Source organism: Rhinopithecus roxellana, chromosome 16 (genome assembly GCF_007565055.1).
Source record: "Rhinopithecus roxellana isolate Shanxi Qingling chromosome 16, ASM756505v1, whole genome shotgun sequence".
In the NCBI taxonomy this organism is placed as follows: Eukaryota; Metazoa; Chordata; class Mammalia; order Primates; family Cercopithecidae; genus Rhinopithecus; species Rhinopithecus roxellana.
The window spans coordinates 94,768,558-94,787,213 of NC_044564.1; the positions used below are offsets into that span (position 1 = coordinate 94,768,558).

An 18,656-nucleotide genomic window follows, 5' to 3' on the forward strand; every position below is an offset into this window, starting at 1 on the left:
GGCTGGAGTGCAGTGCAGTGGTGCAATTTCGGCTCACTGCAAGCTCCTCCTACTGGGTTTATGCCATTCTCAGCCTCCTGAGTAGCTTGGACTACAGGCACCCGCCACCACGCCCAGCTAATTTTTTTGTATTTTTTTAGTAGAGACAGGGTTTCACTGTGTTAACTAGGATGGTCTCGATCTCCTGACCTTGTGATCTGCCCGCCTTGGCCTCCCAAAGTGCTGGGATTACAGGCATGAGCCACTGCGCCTGGCCCTATAACTCCTTTAATTGAACATGTTGATGGTATTGTTGTTTCCATGAAAAGTCTAAAACAAAAGTAGTGATTATCAAGCAGATGTATCGAGCATTTATTTTGTAATGATTCCTGTTACGGTTAAGAATAGAGTTTTTGGCAGTAATTTGATGGTAACATGTCCAGGGGATTCAAGAATGAGTAAATCCCCTCTTTCAAATAAGCACTGGAACTATATATTCAAAGTCACAATTAGTAATAACTGAAGCAAGTAAAGAACCAGTTGATTGATTACTATGCACATAGCAAAAACCTAAAGCAATGCTTAGTATAAGCTGGAACAGAGCATTCTCCTCAGGCCTGGGTCTAAGGGTAGCCTCTGACTTTTCCTGACATGCCCCACACCCCACAATCTAATTCAAGCGATCTTAATACCTTCTGGCAAGTCACGTAAAGGAAGAAGTCAAGACGGGGGCACTTTAGAGACCCTGCCAATGATAGACTTTGAATCTACTTACCCACTCAGCTGCATGGATATGGAAGAAAGAGAACCCTTACCGGGATTTGTGCATGCTCCTAGCATTATGGCCCACTGTGGTGCTCTCAATCAGACCAGCAGCTTATCTTTCCTTGCCTGGTAGCTAAATGGAAGACATGGAAGGCAAATAGAAGTTGACTTGGTGAAGGAAGAGAAGAAACTGAGTTATTCATGTCTACCTATACTATTTGCAAGTCTCTGGGGGAAAGCAAAAATAAATCAGATTTTTGTGCAGACTAGCTTTAAAGGGGCTGACTCAGTTTTATACGGGAGAGGGAGAGAGAAATCTTAAATTTGAGGTGGAAAATAATTGATTTGAGATCATCTGCAGCTGGGAGAGAGAGCTCAGTGTGAATTTCTTGATATGAATCCCATCGTAAAGCATTTCCCTCTAACACAAGGTTTTTTGGGTTATTTTTAATACCCTGAACCTAATTATAACTTAGTGACATGTAAAGTGCATATTTCCCAATAAAAGTCTTATTCTCTAGTAAAAAAGGTTTACTGGTGTTGGGAATAGCCCCTTTCATGTTAAGAATTTTACAAATTAAAGGATCGATTGTAGTTCTATACCGGCCGGGCGCAGTGGCTCACGCCTGTAATCTCAGCACTTTGGGAGGCTGAGGTGGGCGGATCACAAGGTCAGGAGATCGAGACCATCCTGGCTAACACGGTGAAACCTCGTCTCTACTAAAAATGCAAAAAAAAAAAAAAAAAAAAAATTTTGCCAGGCATGGTGGCAAGTACCTGCAGTCCCAGGAGGCTGAGGCGGGAGAATGGCGTAAATCCCAGGAGGCAGAGCTTGCAGTGAGCCGAGATCCTACCACTGCACTCCAGCCTGGGCAACAGAGTGAGACTCTGTCTCAAAACAAAACAAAACAAAACAATTAGAGTTCTATACCATATCATGAAACAGTTTATTCTAGAGATTAATTAATAGACAAAAGCCAATCATAAGTAATAACTCTAAAATTTTTTTTGTGATATATAATGGCAGTTTAATAGAGAGGGGAGAAGGATATTACAAAGAAAGAATATCTGGTTGAAATTTCAGAATTCAATATTTTTCTTGTTTCATATTATGTGAGCATGGTTTTTAAATTTGCAGCACAAACTCGACTATCAGAACTGCATGACGAAATAGAAAAGGCAGAACAACAAATTTTGAGAGCTACTGAAGAATTTAAACAACTGGAAGAAGCTGTACAACTAAAAAAAGTATGTAAAAGCAAAGCAGCAATGCTAAGAGGAAATGAAAAATGAAATGTGTTTTTCCCTTCATAACCATATAAAACAATTTAAAAAGCAGTTAGCTGCCTAATTAATTATGGGATAATAAATTCCAGAGTCAAATATGGTTCTAGAATTTGCCAGTTGTAATTTTCTTCCATTTATGATGACATCCAATTAGCAATTTATTAAGAAATAAATTACTTAATTTTAGATAAAAAGGTGTAGTCTTGAGAAGTTGCTTCCTGATGTATCTCTTCTAATTTAATTAAGCACTCTCCACCTTTAAGATCCTGGGACTTAGATTAAGAACCAGGAGATATCTCTGCTATTACATGAACATTGTCATCAAACACAAGCCAAAAAAAAAAAAAGAGAGATATGTAGTATACAAAAAGATTGAAGTAACATATTCTCAAAAATTACCAAAGTGTGTTGTAAAGTAAGCAAGTAAGCAGCTCAAATCCATAATGTAATTGCATAGGGGAAAAATTCAAAACAAGGAAGTAGCGTGACAGTTTTTAAGTGAGTAAAAAGGTTTTAGTTATTTATAACTTTTAAAAATCAGTATTTAAAAATTATGATGGTAACTACATTCATACCACAGTAGGTAGAACAACACTGTGAAGTCCAAATTGTAGATTCTTTTAAAAGATACACTGTATTGTTACTTTCAGATTTTATACTAACTAGAAATTGACTCAAGTTTATTGGAACCTTACTATATGTCAGTCACTGGGCTGGGCGCTGAGTAATGAACAAAATAGACATGTGTCCCTCTCATGGACAGACTTGTGGGGGAAATAAGACAATAAATAAACAAAAAGGAAAAAAATGTTTATTAAAAAAAAGGAAAAAAGTTAAACAGCATCAGTGTTGTAAGAAAAAAATAGAAAACTAGGGGAGATGTTAAAAGAGATATACTTTAGATTGTGGGGATTCACAAAGGCCTCTCTGAGGAGGTGACAGGCATAATATACAAAGGATGAGAAGGAGCCAGTGAGCCAGAGCTGGCAGAAAGTATTCCATGCAGAGGTGACAGTGTGTACAAAGGCCTTCAGACTAGAAATTTCTTTGCAGAATAAGGGAGAGTGTAGAGGAAGATGAAGTTAAAGAGTCATGAGGTTAAAGATCATGCCAGGCTTCATAGGCAATTTTATTTTTATTTTTATTTTTGAGACAGGGCCTTGACTTCCTGGGCTCAGGTGGTTCTCCCACCTTAGCCTCCGGAATAGCTGGGACTACAGGCATGTGCCACCAGTCCTGGCTAATTTTTTGTATTTTTTTTGTAGAGGTGGGGTCTCACCATGTTGCCCAGACTGGTCTTGAACTCCTAGGCTCAAGTGATCTGCCTGTCTCGGCCTCCCAAATTGTTCATAAGCCATTTTAAGAAGTTTGAATTTTATTTTGCATGCAATGGGAAATCTTTGAAGGGCTTTAGATAGTTGAGTGGCTGATCCTATTTGTCACTTTGCCTTACTTCATGAAGAGTGAAATGGACTGAGTGAGATGGAAGGAATGGGGTTGTGTGCATCTGTATCTCTCAGGAGGCTGTTGTTCAATACAGGCAAGAGATGATACTAGCACCAACCAGGAAGGTGCTGGTGGATGTGGAGACAAAGCCAACTGATTCCAGGAAACATTGGACAGTAGAACTGACAGGACTTAATGATGGGTTGAAAGTAGGAAATGAGGTAGAGGGAGCTATCAAGATGGTTTTAATAGTTTAAAAAGAATATTTTATAATAGCACTGGCCAAAGCTTTACATAGATAGATGTAAATAATATACATAATTTTAAAAGAAATGGATACTTCCAAAATATGCTTAGAAAATAGAGTTATTTAAGTGAGTTAATATTAATAGTTAATAATAGTTAATAAATAGTTAATAAGAAAGTTAATAGCCTACGTTTTTGTTTATACTGTTCACTTACTTGACATGCTAACAAAGGTAAGCTTCAGCTGGGTTCTAATTCAGTGAAATAAAAATGTCAATTTAATGAGACTTTGCTGTATTTTGAAATTATTTAGTGTGAGATGATTGTCCAGTGAACATGGAATTCTAAAATTTTTTCCTGATTATAAAGGTATTGCAGTTATGGGGAATTACGTAGTAATCATCATTATTTTATTTCTTTTCAGTCTTTTATCTTCGTCTTTTTTACACTTCTATACAGACTCTTGAGAAATTTTTACATATGTTTAAATCTATGCTAAAAACTGTTAGAAATAAGAGATAGAGTATTAATTATTACTTCTATATCAGTACTCAATTTATTGGTTGACTGTCTTCACATTAAAACTAATTAGGAAACTGTAGTGTAGTAGTCAGTGAAATTGTCTAGAGTCACACAAAGTCTTGCATCCACAAACTCCTAGTATGACCTTGGGCGAGATACTTAAATTTTCCATGATTCAGTTTCCTTATCTATAAAATTGGGATAATTATACTTTTTACTTTTTATGTTTTGAGGATTAGATTAAAGGATATAAAGAGTTTAGAACAGTGCATGGCCCATAGTAAGTGCTATATGAAGCCAGCTATTATTAATACTATGTTTATTATTAATAATTTACAAGTTGCCTATACTATTATAGAATGACAACTTATGTGTGCCTGCTATTAATAGTTTTCATACACTTTTATAAAGTATGATTTTCTACATATAATAAGCATAAAAGTATAAAATATGCATGGAGTGTTTAGATAACTCCCACATTTTACTTTTATTTTTAAAAAACAGATAGAACATAGAATACTTATTAAAGACATTGTCTTAATAAATCAATGTTGTTCTTCTCTGTTAATTATATATTGGGGTTTGGGGAGATTAGATTTCAGAAGCAGGGAAGGACCTTCTTTACAAGCAGTTGAGTGGTAGACTACAACTTGTAAATAAATTGCGCCAGGAAGCTCTGGATCTAGAACTGCAGATGGAAAAGCAAAAGCAGGAAATTGCCGAAAAGCAGAAGGAGATTAAGGACTTGGAAATAGCCATAGATAGCCTGGATTCCAAAGACACAAAACATGTGAGTAAATTAAGAAATTTTTTGTTCTCCCTACATATTACATGTCTCATCACTGTTAGCATCAGGGTCCGGAGTCCTTTCTGAAAGTCTGTTTTAGTTTGATGTACAAATTTAAGTGATATATATATACAGTCAGCCCTCCATATCCATAGGTTCTGCATCTGTGGATTTAACCAACTGCAGATCACATATGTTAGGAAAAAAAGGATGGTTTTATCTGTACTGAACATGTGCAGACTTTTTTCCCTTGTCATTATTCCGTAAACAAGACAGTATAACAACTATTCACATAGCATTTATACTGTATTAGGTATTATAAGTAATCTAGAGATGATTTTAATATATAAGAGGATGTCCATAGGTTAAATACAAATATTATGCCATTTTATAGAAGGGAACTTGAGCATCAGTGGATCTTGGTATCTGCAGGGAATCCTGGGACCAATCCCCCATGGATACCAAAGGAAAACTGTACATATATGTGTGTATATATAATGTATGTATGTGTATATGTATGTGTGTTATATATAAATATATGTGTGTATATATATATACACACACACACATATATATGGAATGTGTATGTTTAAAACAACCTAGGGCTTGAAGAGAAGGTAGCTTTCAGTAAATGATGGCCGCATGGCACAATTTTTTTTTTTAAGTGGTTGAATTTCATTGCATTGCAGAGCAAGAGAGATTTGCTCCCTCCCTCCTTGCCTTTTTTTCATCTTTCTTTCTTTTTTTTTTTTTCCTTTTTTTTTTTTTGCTCTGTCGTCAGGCTAGAGTGCAATGGCGCAATCTTGGCTCACTGCAACCTCCTGCCCCCCAGGTTCAAGTGATTCTTCTGCCTTAGCCTCCCGAGTAACTGGGACTACAGGCACTAACCACCACGCCTGGCTAATTTTTGTATTTTTAGTAGAGACAAGGTTTCGCCATGTTGGCCAGGATGGTCTCGATCTCCTGACCTTGTGATCCACCCACTTCAGCCTCCCAGAGTGCTGGGATTATAGGCGTGAGCCACTGCGCCTGGCTGAAGCGATTCTCCTGCCTCAGCCTCCTGAGTAGCTGGGATTACAGGCGTGCGCCACCATGCCCAGCTAATTTTTGTATTTTTAGTAGAGATGGGGTTTCTCCATGTTGGTCAGACTGGTCTTGAACTCCTGACCTTCTGATCCGCCTGCCTTAGCCTCCCAAAGTGCTGGGATTACAGGTGTGAGCCACCACGTCCAGCCCTTCATCTTTCTTAAGAGCAGAAAAAGCTGAAGGGGGTTCCAAGTTCTTTTTCTACCTGTTCTATTTAATCCTTTATGCAAATATTCCACTGAAGGTATTTGTTTTTCATATTGTTTTGTTTTGTCCTTAAAAAAGGAAACATTTCTCTGGAATGTTTCTTCCTGAGATATGACTAGATATGGTCAGGTGGCTAGATACGGCCAAGCCCTTGTCTCTGTCTCTACTCTAAGAAGTTGTACTAATTGCTTATATTTTAGCTAATACTCCTAAAATACAAGGAAAAATATCTTCTACGTATTTTCCTGGTATACCTTGAATAATAGGGTTTTTTTTAAAGAACTCTAAGATCTCTGGATTAATAGAAATCATAGAATTTAACATAGTGAGGATATTGTAATTGCTTTAAGTACTTGACAAGTTATTTATTCCTTTAAGCATTTTAGTACAATATCATATATATTTTTTGTGGGCTAGCTAATTTCGATAAAGGATAAACTTATGACAGATACAAGGTCTTTTCTAACAAAAGCCTAAAAATTGAAACCAAAGTATTAACGTTGAAACGAAAAGTAGTCTTATTTTAAATAATTTTAAGGAAAAATGGGGTATTTTAAGTAATGTATAATGTGGTCAATAATATCTTACTTTATTGAATGTATTTGTTCAATCTGCCACCCATGTAAGGCCCCTGAAGACATGAACTGTATCCTACGGGTATCTGTATTCCCAGGGACCAACCAGCCCTGTGTTTATGAATGCTTGCATCATGGAAGGGAGGAAGGAAGCAGCTTATAAATCCTACCCAAAACTCCTTTGCTTCCCCTTCCAGTTTTGTGATCTATGAGTCTAATTAGTAGCTGGATTATGTGTTTGCTTTCAACAAATGACTGTTATATTTCTGGCGGACAGAGAGTTCAGTTCCCACTGGATTCCTGTAGAGAATTATATATAGAAAGGAGGTAAATGAGACATGGGAATGGTATCCAAGTTTTAAAGTTAGCTAAAATCAACCTGTGCAGTGGGGATGAAACATACAAACCAGATTTGAATTTCCTTTTTAATTTTATTAAAACTGCTAATAGTTCTTAAGTTTGCAGCTGTAGTCCCAGCATCAGAGGACATCTCTTTGAAGTTTATCCAGAGGGAACATCTTTTTCTGATTCACAAAGTTTCATATTGGCTAGTGTTTGGCATCCCATTTTAGGCTACAAAATGTGAGCCTTTAAGCAGAAGAGAAATAATCAAGAGTGGGATGCCTGCATATTTTTCTATAGATACAGGTAGACTTTTATGTAGTTAATTTTTATGTAGTTAGATTAACTATCTTTCTGAATAGCCAATAGAATTTAAAAGTAAAAGCTTAACTTTGATGAGAAATCATAGAAAACAAACATATTAAGTGCCCACAATGTGTCATACATTGTGCTGTATTTTACATGTTCTGGTGAGGAACTTTATTCACATCTAGCCATTTTTCTTTCAATTTGAAGAGGATGAAAATGTGATATAGAAATATTAAGTGATTTGCCCCCAAGCCATTGTTTTAGAAAGAGGTGGAGCCCTTGCTTATGCTACCACAATGACCCTCTCCTCACAAAGCGATTAAAGGTCTAAAGAGATTATTTTTAAATTAGCTCAGAACTAAGCCTAGGCAGGTTTTCAGCAAATATAAGCATTTAACTAGGTTTCAAATTCACAGACTATTGTAGTTATGAAATTATTCGTAGAAGCACAAATTATCACTGGAGCAAACATAATGAAGATTTGTATTGTGTTTCTCTGATTGGGAAATGCCCCATTGGAAGCAAAAGTTAACTGTTCGCTAGAGGGAACGAGCCGTAGTGATCTGTTGCAAAGTTTGAGCGTGATTGGCCCCCGGGAGCTTCCTGTGTTATGATTTAACTCGCGGAGGGTGGGGCCTGCCCGCAGAGGCTGCTGGTGATTGGATGGGCAGGGCCGCCGCTCACTTTTGGCCAAGAGTGTGGTTTGAGGCTTTGCGAAGTTACAGAGGCTTGCAGGCGCTTGCAAAAATGTGGCTGTCAGAGAGGGAAGTGCACATGAATTTGAAGACAGCATTAGAAAGTGTTCCGCCCACAGTTTCTCTGTTCTCAACGGCTCAGTTTTAACAGGATAAATTTTAAGGTATGATCATTTTTTCTCTCTGTTTACAAAGGACTTAAAAGGAGGAGGAGTCAGAGATGTAAGTTCCTGTTTTTACAATAACTCTTTTGTGAGCTCCTCGGTGATGTAAATCGCAGAATCTACTTTTGTTCCCCCTGTATTTAATGTACACCATTGGCATATTGAACCAGATGTTTATCCTGCGTATAAAGATTTCGCTGGAATTTTTAATGGTGAATTTTAAAGATTTATTGATATGAGTATAGTCTTTTAAGAAATTATTTCTTGAGCCATAAAAATCCGAAATTTACTTAGAATGTAAACTGTTATATGTAGTTAACTTTTCAGAAAGATTTCAAATGGGTATTTTGGGAGTGTAGGGAAAAGAGTTTGCAAAATACCATACAGCTTTACCAGTAGTAAATTTAAAACCTTTCAATTAAGCTGCCACTCTTTTGTTCATCAGAAATGAAAAGATGTTTTTTCTTGTATTTGGGGTAAGCAAATACATAAAATTGAGAAACATTATTTTATCATCACATGGGTCTTAGACTTGAGATCATTGGTGTTCATTTTTCTGATACAGTTCCCTCTTTCGATAACGTTGTCTTCATTTATTGTTGTATTCCTCTCATCCTGTGGGTACCAACTTAAGAGTCATGAAGGTGTGACTGGGAGGGCAAAGGTTCTCTGGGGAATTATTTTGTCTCCATATGAACAGTTGCCTCACGTGCAAGTCATTTGATGGATCTGAAATTCAGTTTTCTTATGTTTAAAAGCAAGGGTTAGACTAGATCATTGGCTCTTGATTTGCTTTCCCTAGCACACCTGAGAAATACAATCCACTCTTTTCAGTTAACAGCAGTTCCCTAATGCCATGACTTCAGGGTGCGGGAGGGTGTGTGGGTATGTGAAAGCTCTGTTTTCCACCATGGGTAAGTGTAGTGGTAGACAGATATACCTCCTTAGGGCCCTCCATTTTGAGACTCACTCGGCTAAGTGGTCTTTGAGGTCCCTGTCAACTCTCAGTTTATTGAAAAGCCAAATGTTTCTTTGTATAAGAGATTGAAAGTAAATTTGAATTTCAAGTATTTTATCTATTTCATGCCTCTATTTTCTTCTAAGAAACCTTTTTTTAAAAGTACATTTAATTTTTTTATTAAAAAGGCATTATTTGGCCGGGCGCGGTGGCTCACGCCTGTAATCCCAGCACTTTGGGAGGCCGAGAGGGGCGGATCACGAGGTCAGGAGATCGAGACCATCCTGACTAACACGGTGAAACCCTGTCTCTACTAAAAATACAAAAATTAGCCGGGCGAGGTGGCGGGCGCCTGTAGTCCCAGCTACACTGGAGGCTGAGGCAGGAGAATGGCGTGAACCCGGGAGGCGGAGCTTGCAGTGAGTGGAGATCGCACCACCGCACTCCAGCCTGGGCAACAGAGGGAGACTCCGTCTCAAAAAAAAAAAAAAAAAAAAAAAAGAAAGACATTACTTATCTACTATAAAAGTTTTTTAAATATAAAAATACTCATTACAAAAGGAAAAAAATCCCCATGTAATCCTTCCACCCAGGTATAATTCTTGTTAACATTTTGGGATGTAGTTTTTAAGTCTTTTTATAGATATATGCCATAACTAACTAACTTTGGAAACCTTTTTTAAAAGACACATTGTAGGCTGGGCACGGTGGCTCATGCCTGTTATTCCAGCGATTTGGGAGGCCAAGGCCGACAGATCACTTGAGGTCAGGAGTTCGAGATCAGCCTGGCCAACATGGTGAAACCCCCATCTCTACTAAAAAAAGCAACAAAAAACAAAAACAAACAAACAAAAACCCGAGTGTTGTGGCCTGCACCTGTAGTCCCAGCTTCTTGGGAGGCCGAGGCAGGAGAATTGCTCGAACCCGGGAGGCAGAGTTTGCAGTGAACTGAGATCGTGCCTCTGCACTCCAGCCTGGGCGATGGATTGAGACTCCATCTCAAAAAAAAAGAAAAAAAAGAGAGACACACAATTTAATGCAATGCAAATAACATTGACCTACCTAGCTGTGCCCTTGGAAAAACCACTTAACCTTTTTGATCCTCAGTTTTCTTACCTGTAAAGTAGAAATGATTTCCATATCAACTTATCTGGAAGTTTAAATGAAAACTACCCATGTGAAAACAATATAGGGCCTGACACAAAATAGATGCAAATTATTATATTTATTTTCTATTCTTCATTTAAAAATGTTGTTAAGGATTATTCATTTTAAAGGAGTTTAAGGAACTTGGAGTTTTGTTGATTTTTTTTTTTTTTTAATTCAGTCCCATATGAAGGCTCAAAAGAGGGGTAAAGAACAACAGCTTGACATTATGAACAAGCAGTACAAACAGCTTGAAAGTCGTTTGGATGAGATACTTTCTAGAATTGCTAAGGAAACGGAAGAGATTAAGGACCTTGAACAACAACTTACTGAAGGTAAGAATTTCAGTATGATTTAGGGTAAATCAGTTTTATTACTAGTGAAAGGAACATTATAAAGACAAGCATTAATCCAGATAGTAGCTAAATACAGTTCACCTATTAGTACTAGTATTTGATAGGGAAATATTTACAGGATACCCAAAAGTATTTAACGCAATTTTAAGAGTTTTGTTTTTGTTTTGTTTTGTGGCATTGATGCCTAGTGAGTCAGGTCATTCCAGTCAGTAGGCCGGAAGTTAATACATGATCATGATAAGCTCTGGCATGTGATTGTCTATGGCATAAAATCCATTCAGGAGCAAAGCACCTATTGGCATCAGGGAATTCAGTGTCTGGTTATAAGAAGAAAGAGTTTTAGGATCTACTTTTGCAATGCAGATTTAAACTGTGACATATCCATAATAGTGGAAAAGGAAGACAATAGGCTATAGTGGTTTTTACACATAGGGCTCAGTGTAAAAAGATCCTACTCCTTGTTTTGCTACTATCAGCTGTGTCACCTTGGACAAGTTGTTTTTATCTCAATTATTAGTTGTTGGGAGAATTAAATTAGATAGTATTCATAGGCCAGGAGTGGTGGCTCATGCCCGTAATCCCAGCACTTTGGGAGGCTGAGGTGGGCAGATCACTTGAGCCCAGGAGTTCAAGATCAGCATGGGCAACATGGCAAAACCCCAACTCTACAAAAAAAAAAAAAAAAAAAAAAAAAAAAAAAGCCAGGTGTAGTAGTACACGTGCCTGTGGCCCCATCTGCTTGGGAGGCTGAGGGTAGAGGATCACCTGAGCTCAGGGAGGTTGAGGCTACAGTGAGCCGTGATTGTGCCACTGCACTCCAGCCTGGGTGACAGAGTGAAACTTTGAGAAAAAAAAAAAAAGAGAGAGAGTGTTCATAAAGTTCCTGGCACATAGTGTGTATCCGGTACTATACATGGGGAGTGTGTGTGTGTTTTAAGTCTTTAGGTTACACGTTTATGTTGCCAGTCTTGGATTCATCTTATATACTGAGGGATTTTGTTATATGTATTTAGCAGCACAAACTCACAGTTTTGCTACATATTTTTTATTTTATTTGGAAATTAAACTTTTTTTTTTTTTTTTGAGGTGGAGCCTCACTCTGTCACCCAGGCTGGAGTGCAGTGGCCTGATCTCGGCTCACTGCAGCCTCCACCTCCTGGGTTCAAGTGATTCTCCTGTCTCAGCCTCGTGAGTAGCAGGGACTACAGGCACGTGCCACCATGCCCGGCTAATTTTTTGTATTTTTAATAGAGATGGGGTTTCACTGTGTTAGTCAGGATGGTCTCAATCTCCTGACCTCATGATCCTCCCGCCTTGGCCTCCCAGAGTGCTGGGATTGCAGGCTTGAACCACCACACCTGGCCGAAATTAAACTTTTTACAGCATGAATCAGGTATTTTACAAGCATAGCCCCTAAATATACTATTTTTATTTTATACCTGCTTAATAGTCCTGTACTATCTATAATAGGAAGAAAATATAACATTATGTTTTGAAAAAGAAAAATGATAGGAAATAATTGAAAGCTTAGAATTTCACTCTTGGCTAATAACAAAATGCTGATGAGACAATGCAGTACTTTAAAAAGATATATTATTACCCTTTTTGCATCTTGCTTAGGCCAGATAGCAGCAAATGAAGCCCTGAAGAAGGATTTAGAAGGTGTCATCAGTGGGTTGCAAGAATACCTGGGGACCATTAAAGGCCAGGCAACTCAGGCCCAGAATGAGTGCAGGAAGCTGCAGGATGAGAAAGAGACGTTGTTGCAGAGATTGACAGAAGTCAAGCAGGAGCGAGACCAACTGGAAATAGTTGCCATGGATGCAGAAAATATGAGGAAGGTACGATTTTTTTTCCTGCCTATTTTCCTTAGCTTCATAAGTAGATAATGTCCAAATTAAGTTAGGTGGAGGAGTTCACAGTACATTTTTAAGTGGGAAAAAGTATTAGTGGCTATATGGTGATTTTTTTCTTTTAAAAGTTGGGCTTTTTTTTTTTTCTTGTTTAGCTGTGATACGTTTGGAATTATTTTTTCTTTGCTCGGAAAAGGAAGATTATTTAGGCTGCATTTCTATCCCTGAAAGATATTGTTGCCAAATAACTCTAAAGAATATGAAATGGTAGCTATTACAAATACTGTATTAAATGTTCATATTTTATTTGTGCTGCAAAATTGAGCACAGAATGATTTTTCTTATTCTTGTGGTTACTAGATAATTTTAACATTATTTTATAGCTAACAAGACAGACATACTGTTTTAAATTATACCCTTATGAACCTGATTTGTTGCCCATTCATTTGGAGATTTACCTTGCGCTATTTTAGTTGTTTGGAAAATGTTATCATATGTGAGAACCAGAGATTTCCAAACTTCTTGCTCAGTAGAGCTGGCTCCAGAAATTGAATTAATATATTTTAATATTATGAAATATCTCAGGCATATTTAAAAAATCACAAATAATATTTAACATCATGTACTCACAACTCAGCTTAAGAAATAAAACATTATAGATATATTTGAAATCCTCTGTCTACTCCTTTCCAGAAGTAACAAAGTTCTGAATATGGTTATTATTTCCCAGCACCTCTATTCTTTTATCATATATGTAAACATCCGTAAGCAATATATAGTATTTTCCATGATTTTAAGACTTATACAAAATGTATCATAATGTACATATTTGGCCACTTTCTTTCTTCTTTCATGTTTATGTCTTTTTTGTTTTTGTTTTTGAGACGAAGTTTCATTCTTGTTGCCCAGGCTGGAGTGCAATGGCGAGATCTCGGCTTACTGCAACCTCTGCCTCCTGGGTTCAAGTGATTCTCCTGCCTCAGCCTCCCGAGTAGCTGAGATTACAGGCTTTCACCACCATGCCCGGCTTATTTTGTATTTTTAGTAGAGACGGGGTTTCTCCATGTTGATCAGGCTGGTCTCAAACTCCCGACCTCAGGTGATCCGCCCACCTTGGCCTCCCAAAGTGCTGGGATTACAGGTGTGAGCCATGGCGCCTGGCCTATGTTTTCGAGAATTATACACACTGATAGATGCAGTTCTACTTTGTTCATTTTTACTGATATATGTACCATCCTGCTTTATGGACATACTACAAATTTATTATTTATTCGTTCTCATTTTGGGGGACATTTAGGTGATTTCTAGTCTTTACGCTATTGCAAACAATGCTGAGCATAACATTCTTGCACACATCTTGAACACATGGGGACTATGCTCAGAAGCAGAACTGTGGGTCAGAGAATATGTCCATCCTTAATTAAGTTTAGTACATATTGTCAAATTACTTTTCACAGTGAGTTTATCAGCTTCTACTCCCACCAGCAATGTGAGGGCTACCATTCTGCCACATTCTTGCCAACGCTGTAGTGTTGTCCAACTTTTTTTAAAAACTTTTATTTTGAAATAAGTTCAAACTTGCAGGAAAGTTGCAAGAGGAATACAAGTAACTCACATTTGCCTTTCACTCCGAGTCACCAATTACTATTTTAACACATTTGCTTTATCTCCTCATATGTAATTTTTACATGATTTTATATACTTTTTTGTTATTATTATACTTTAAGTTCTAGGGTACGTGCAGATTTGTTACATAGGTATACACGTTTCACACTGGTTTCAAATTAACTCGTCATTTACATTAGGTATTTCTTCTAATGCTATCCCTCCCCCCCAGTCCCCCACCCCATGACAGGCCCCAGGATTTGATGTTCCCTGCCCTCTGTCCAAGTGTTTTCATTGCTCAGTTCCCACCTATGAGTGAGGACATGTGGTGTTTGGTTTTCTGTCCTTGTGATAGTTTGCTAAGAATGATGGTTTCTAGCTGCATCCATGTCCCTGCAAAGGACGTGAACTCATCGTTTTTCATGACTGCATAGTATTCCATGGTGTATATGTGCCACATTTTCTTAATCCAGTCTATCACTGATGGACATTTAGGTTGGTTCCAAGTTTTTGCTATTGTGAATAGTGCCACAATAAACATACGTGTGCTTGTGTCTTTATAGTAGCATGATTTATAATCCTTTGGGTATATACCCAGTAATGGGATGGCTGGGTCAAATGGTATTTCTAGTTCTAGATCCCTGAGGAAACGCCACACTGTCTTCCACAATGGTTGAACTAGTTTACACTCCCACCAACAGTGTAAAAGTGTTCCTATTTCTCCACATCCTCCCCAGCATGTTGTTTCCTGACTTTTTAATGATCACCATTCTCACTGGTATGAAATGGTATCTCATTGTGGTTTTGATTTGCATTTCTCTGATGGCCAGTGATGATGAGCATTTTTTCGTGTGTCTGTTGGCTGCATTAATGTGTTCTTTTGAGAAGTGTCTATTCATATCCTTTGCCTACTTTTTGATGGGTTTGTTTGTTTGTTTCTTGTAAATTTGTTTAAGTTCTTTGTAGATTCTAGATATTAGCCCTTTGTTGGATGGGTAGATTGCAAAAATTTTCTCCCATTCTGTAGGTTGCCTATTCACTCTGATGGTAGTTTTTTTTGCTGTACAGAAGCTCTTTAGTTTAATTAGATCCCATGTGTCAGTTTTGGCTTTTGTTGCCATTGCTTTTGGTGTTTTAGTCATGAAGTCCTTGCCCATGCCTGTGTCCTTAATGGTATTGCCTAGGTTTTCTTCTAGGGTTTTTATGGTTTTAGGTCTAACATTTAAGTCTTTAATCCATCTTGAATTAATTTTTGTATAAAATGTAAGGAAGAGATCCAGTTTCAGCTTTCTACATATGGCTAGCCAGTTTTCCCAGCACCATTTATTAAATAGGGAACCCTTTCCCCATTTCTTGTTTTTGTCAGTTTTGTCAAAAATCAGATGGCTATAGATGTGTGGTGTTATTTATTTCTGAGGCCTCTGTTCTGTTCCATTGATCTATATATCTGTTTTGGTACCAGTACTATGCTGTTTTGGTTACTGTAGCCTTGTAGTATAGTTTGAAGTCAGGTAGCGTGATACCTCCAGCTTTGTCCTTTTTGCTTAGGATTGTCTTGGCAATGTGGTCTCTTTTTTGGTTCCATATGAACTTTAAAGTAGTTTTTTTTTCCAATTCTGTGAAGAAAGTCGTTGGTAGCTTGATGGGAATGGCATTGAATCTATAAATTACCTTGTGCAGTATGGCCATTTTCATGATATTGATTCTTCCTATCCATGAGCATGGAATGTTCTTCCATTTGTTTGTGTCCTCTTTTTTTTCGTCAAGCAGTGGTTTGTAGTTCTTGAAGAGGTCCTTCACATCCCTTGTAAGTTGGATTCCTAGGTATTTTATTCTCTTTGTAGCAATTGTGAATGGGAGTTCATTCATGATTTGGCTCTCTGTTTGTCTGTGATTGGTGTATAGGAATGCTTGTGATTTTTACACATTGATTTTGTATCTTGAGACTTTGCTGAAGTTGCTTATCAGCTTAAGGAGATTTTGGTCTGAGACGATGGGGTTTCTAAATATACAATCATGTCATCTGCAAAGGAGACAATTTGACTTCTTCTCTTCCTAATTCTCTTCCTAATTGACTTCTTCTCTTCCTAATTAGGAAGAGAAAGAGAATTTCTTTCCCTTGCTGTGGCCAGAACTTCCAACACTATGTTGAATAGGAGTAGTGAGAGAGGGCATCCCTGTCTTGTGCCAGTTTTCGAAGGGAATGCTTCCAGTTTTTGCCCATTCAGTATGATATTGGCTGTGGGTCTGTCATAAATAGCTTTTATTATTTTGAGATACATTCCATCAATACCTAGTTTATTGAGAGTTTTCAGCATGAAGGGCTGTTGAAGTTTGTTGAAGGCCTTTTCTGCATCTATTGAGATAATCATGTGGTTTTTGTCATTGGTTCTGGTTATGTGATGAATTATGTTTATTGATTTCTGTATGTTGAACCAGACTTGCATCCCAGGGATGAAGCCAACTTGATCGTGGTGGATAAGCTTCTTAATGTGCTGCTGGATTCAGGTTGCCAGTATTTTATTGAGGATTTTCACATAAATGCTCATCAGGGATATTGGTCTAAAATTCTATTTTTTTTGTTGTGTCTCTACCAGGCTTTGGTATCAGGATGATGCTGGACTCATAAAATGAGTTAGGGAGGATTCCATATTCATCAGAATAGTTTCAGAAGGAATGGTACCAGCTCCTCTTTGTACCTCTGGTAGAATTCAGCTGTGAGTCCGTCTGGTCCTGGACATTTTTTGGTTGGTAGGCTATTAATTATCGCCTTAATTTCAGAGCCTGTTATTGGTCTATTCAGAGATTCAACTTCTTCCTGGTTTAGTCTTGGGAGGGCGTATGTGTCCAGGAATTTATCCATTTCTTCTAGATTTTCTAGTTTATTTGCATGGAGGTGTTTATAGTATTCTCTAATGGTAGTTTGTATCTCTGTGGGATTGGTGGTGATATCCTCTTTATCATTTTTTATTGTGTCTATTTGATTCTTCCCTCTTTTCTTCTTTATTAGTCTTGCTAGCTGTCTATCTATTTTGTTGATCTTTTCAAAAAACCAGCTCCTGGATTCACTGATTTTTTTTGAAGGGTTTTTTGTGTCTCTGTCTCCTGCAGTTCAGCTCTGATCTTAGTTGTTTCTTGCCTTCTGCTAGCTTTTGAATGTGTTTGCTTTTTCGTCTCTAGTTCTTTTAATTGTGATGTTAGAGTGTCAGTTTTAGATCTTTCCTGCTTTCTCTTGTGGACATTTAGTGCTATGGATTTCCCTTTACACACTGCTTTAAATGTATCCCAGAGATTCTGGTACGTTGTGTCTTTGTTCTCATTGGTTTCAAAGAACATCTTTATTTCTGCCTTCATTTCGTTATGTACCCAGTAGTCATTCAGGAGCAGGTTGTTCAGTTTCCATGTAGTTGTGTGGTTTTGAGTGAGTTTCTTAATCCTGAGTTATAATTTAATTGCATTGTGGTCTGAGAGACAGTTTGTTGTGATCTCTGTTGTTTTCCATTTGCTGAGGAGTGCTTTACTTCCAACTATGTGGTCAGTTTTGGAATAAGTGCGATGTAGTGCTGAGAAGAATGTATATTCTGTTAATTTGGGGTGGAGAATTCTGTAGATGTCTATTGGGTCCACTTGGTGCAGAGCTGAGTTCAAGTCCTGGATATCCTTGTTAACTTTCTGTCTTGTTGATCTGTCTAATATTGACAGTGGGGTGTTAAAATCTCTCATTATTATTGTGTGGGAGTCTAAGTCTCTTTGTAGGTCTCTAAGGACTTGCTTTATGAATCTGAGTTATCCTGTATTGCATGCATATATATTTAGGATAGTTAGCTCTTCTTGTTGAATTGATCCCTTTACCATTATGTAGTGGCCTTCTTTGTCTCTTTTGATCTTTGTTGGTTTAAAGTCTGTTTTATCTGAGACTAGGATTGCCTGCTTTTTTTTTTTTTGCTTTCCATTTGCTTGGTAGATCTTCCTCCATCCCTTTATTTTGAGCCTATGTGTGTCTCTGCGCATGATATGGGTCTCCTGAATACAGCACACGGCTGGGTCTTGACTCTTTATCCAATTTGCCAGTCTGTGTCTTTTAATTGGGGGTTAATTTAAAAGCCCCTTTACATTTAAGGTTAATATTGTTATGTGTGGATTTGATTCTGTCGTTATGATGCTAGCTGGTTATTTTGTCTGTTGGTTGATGCAGTTTCTTCCTAGCATCGATGGTCTTTACAGTTTGGCATGCTTTTGCAGTGGCTGGTACTGGTTGTTCCTTTCCATGTTTAGTGCTTCCTTCAGGAGCTCTTGTAAGGCAGGCCTGATGGTGACAAAATCTCTCA

General features: G+C 37.7%; 1 protein-coding gene across 17 annotated transcripts in view; it reads left to right on the forward strand.

Moving 5' to 3' along the window:
* Window positions 1–18,656, forward strand: part of CNTRL (centriolin) — a 97,333-nt gene that overhangs the window by 32,401 nt on the left and 46,276 nt on the right. For 14 of the 17 annotated variants that reach the window (XR_004054003.1, XM_030919817.1, XM_030919815.1 and 11 more), the window contains 4 exons: window positions 1,883–1,992; window positions 4,841–5,035; window positions 10,696–10,849; window positions 12,491–12,711. Coding sequence is in view for 16 of the 17 variants with exons in the window: in XM_030919817.1 (XP_030775677.1) it covers window positions 1,883–1,992; window positions 4,841–5,035; window positions 10,696–10,849; window positions 12,491–12,711 (680 nt within the window). In the remaining variant the exon portion in view is untranslated. Of the gene's footprint in view, window positions 1–1,882; window positions 1,993–4,840; window positions 5,036–7,942; window positions 8,411–10,695; window positions 10,850–12,490; window positions 12,712–18,656 lie in introns of those variants that run through there. The other 3 variants (XM_030919820.1, XM_030919823.1, XM_030919826.1) reach the window with 3 other exon arrangements.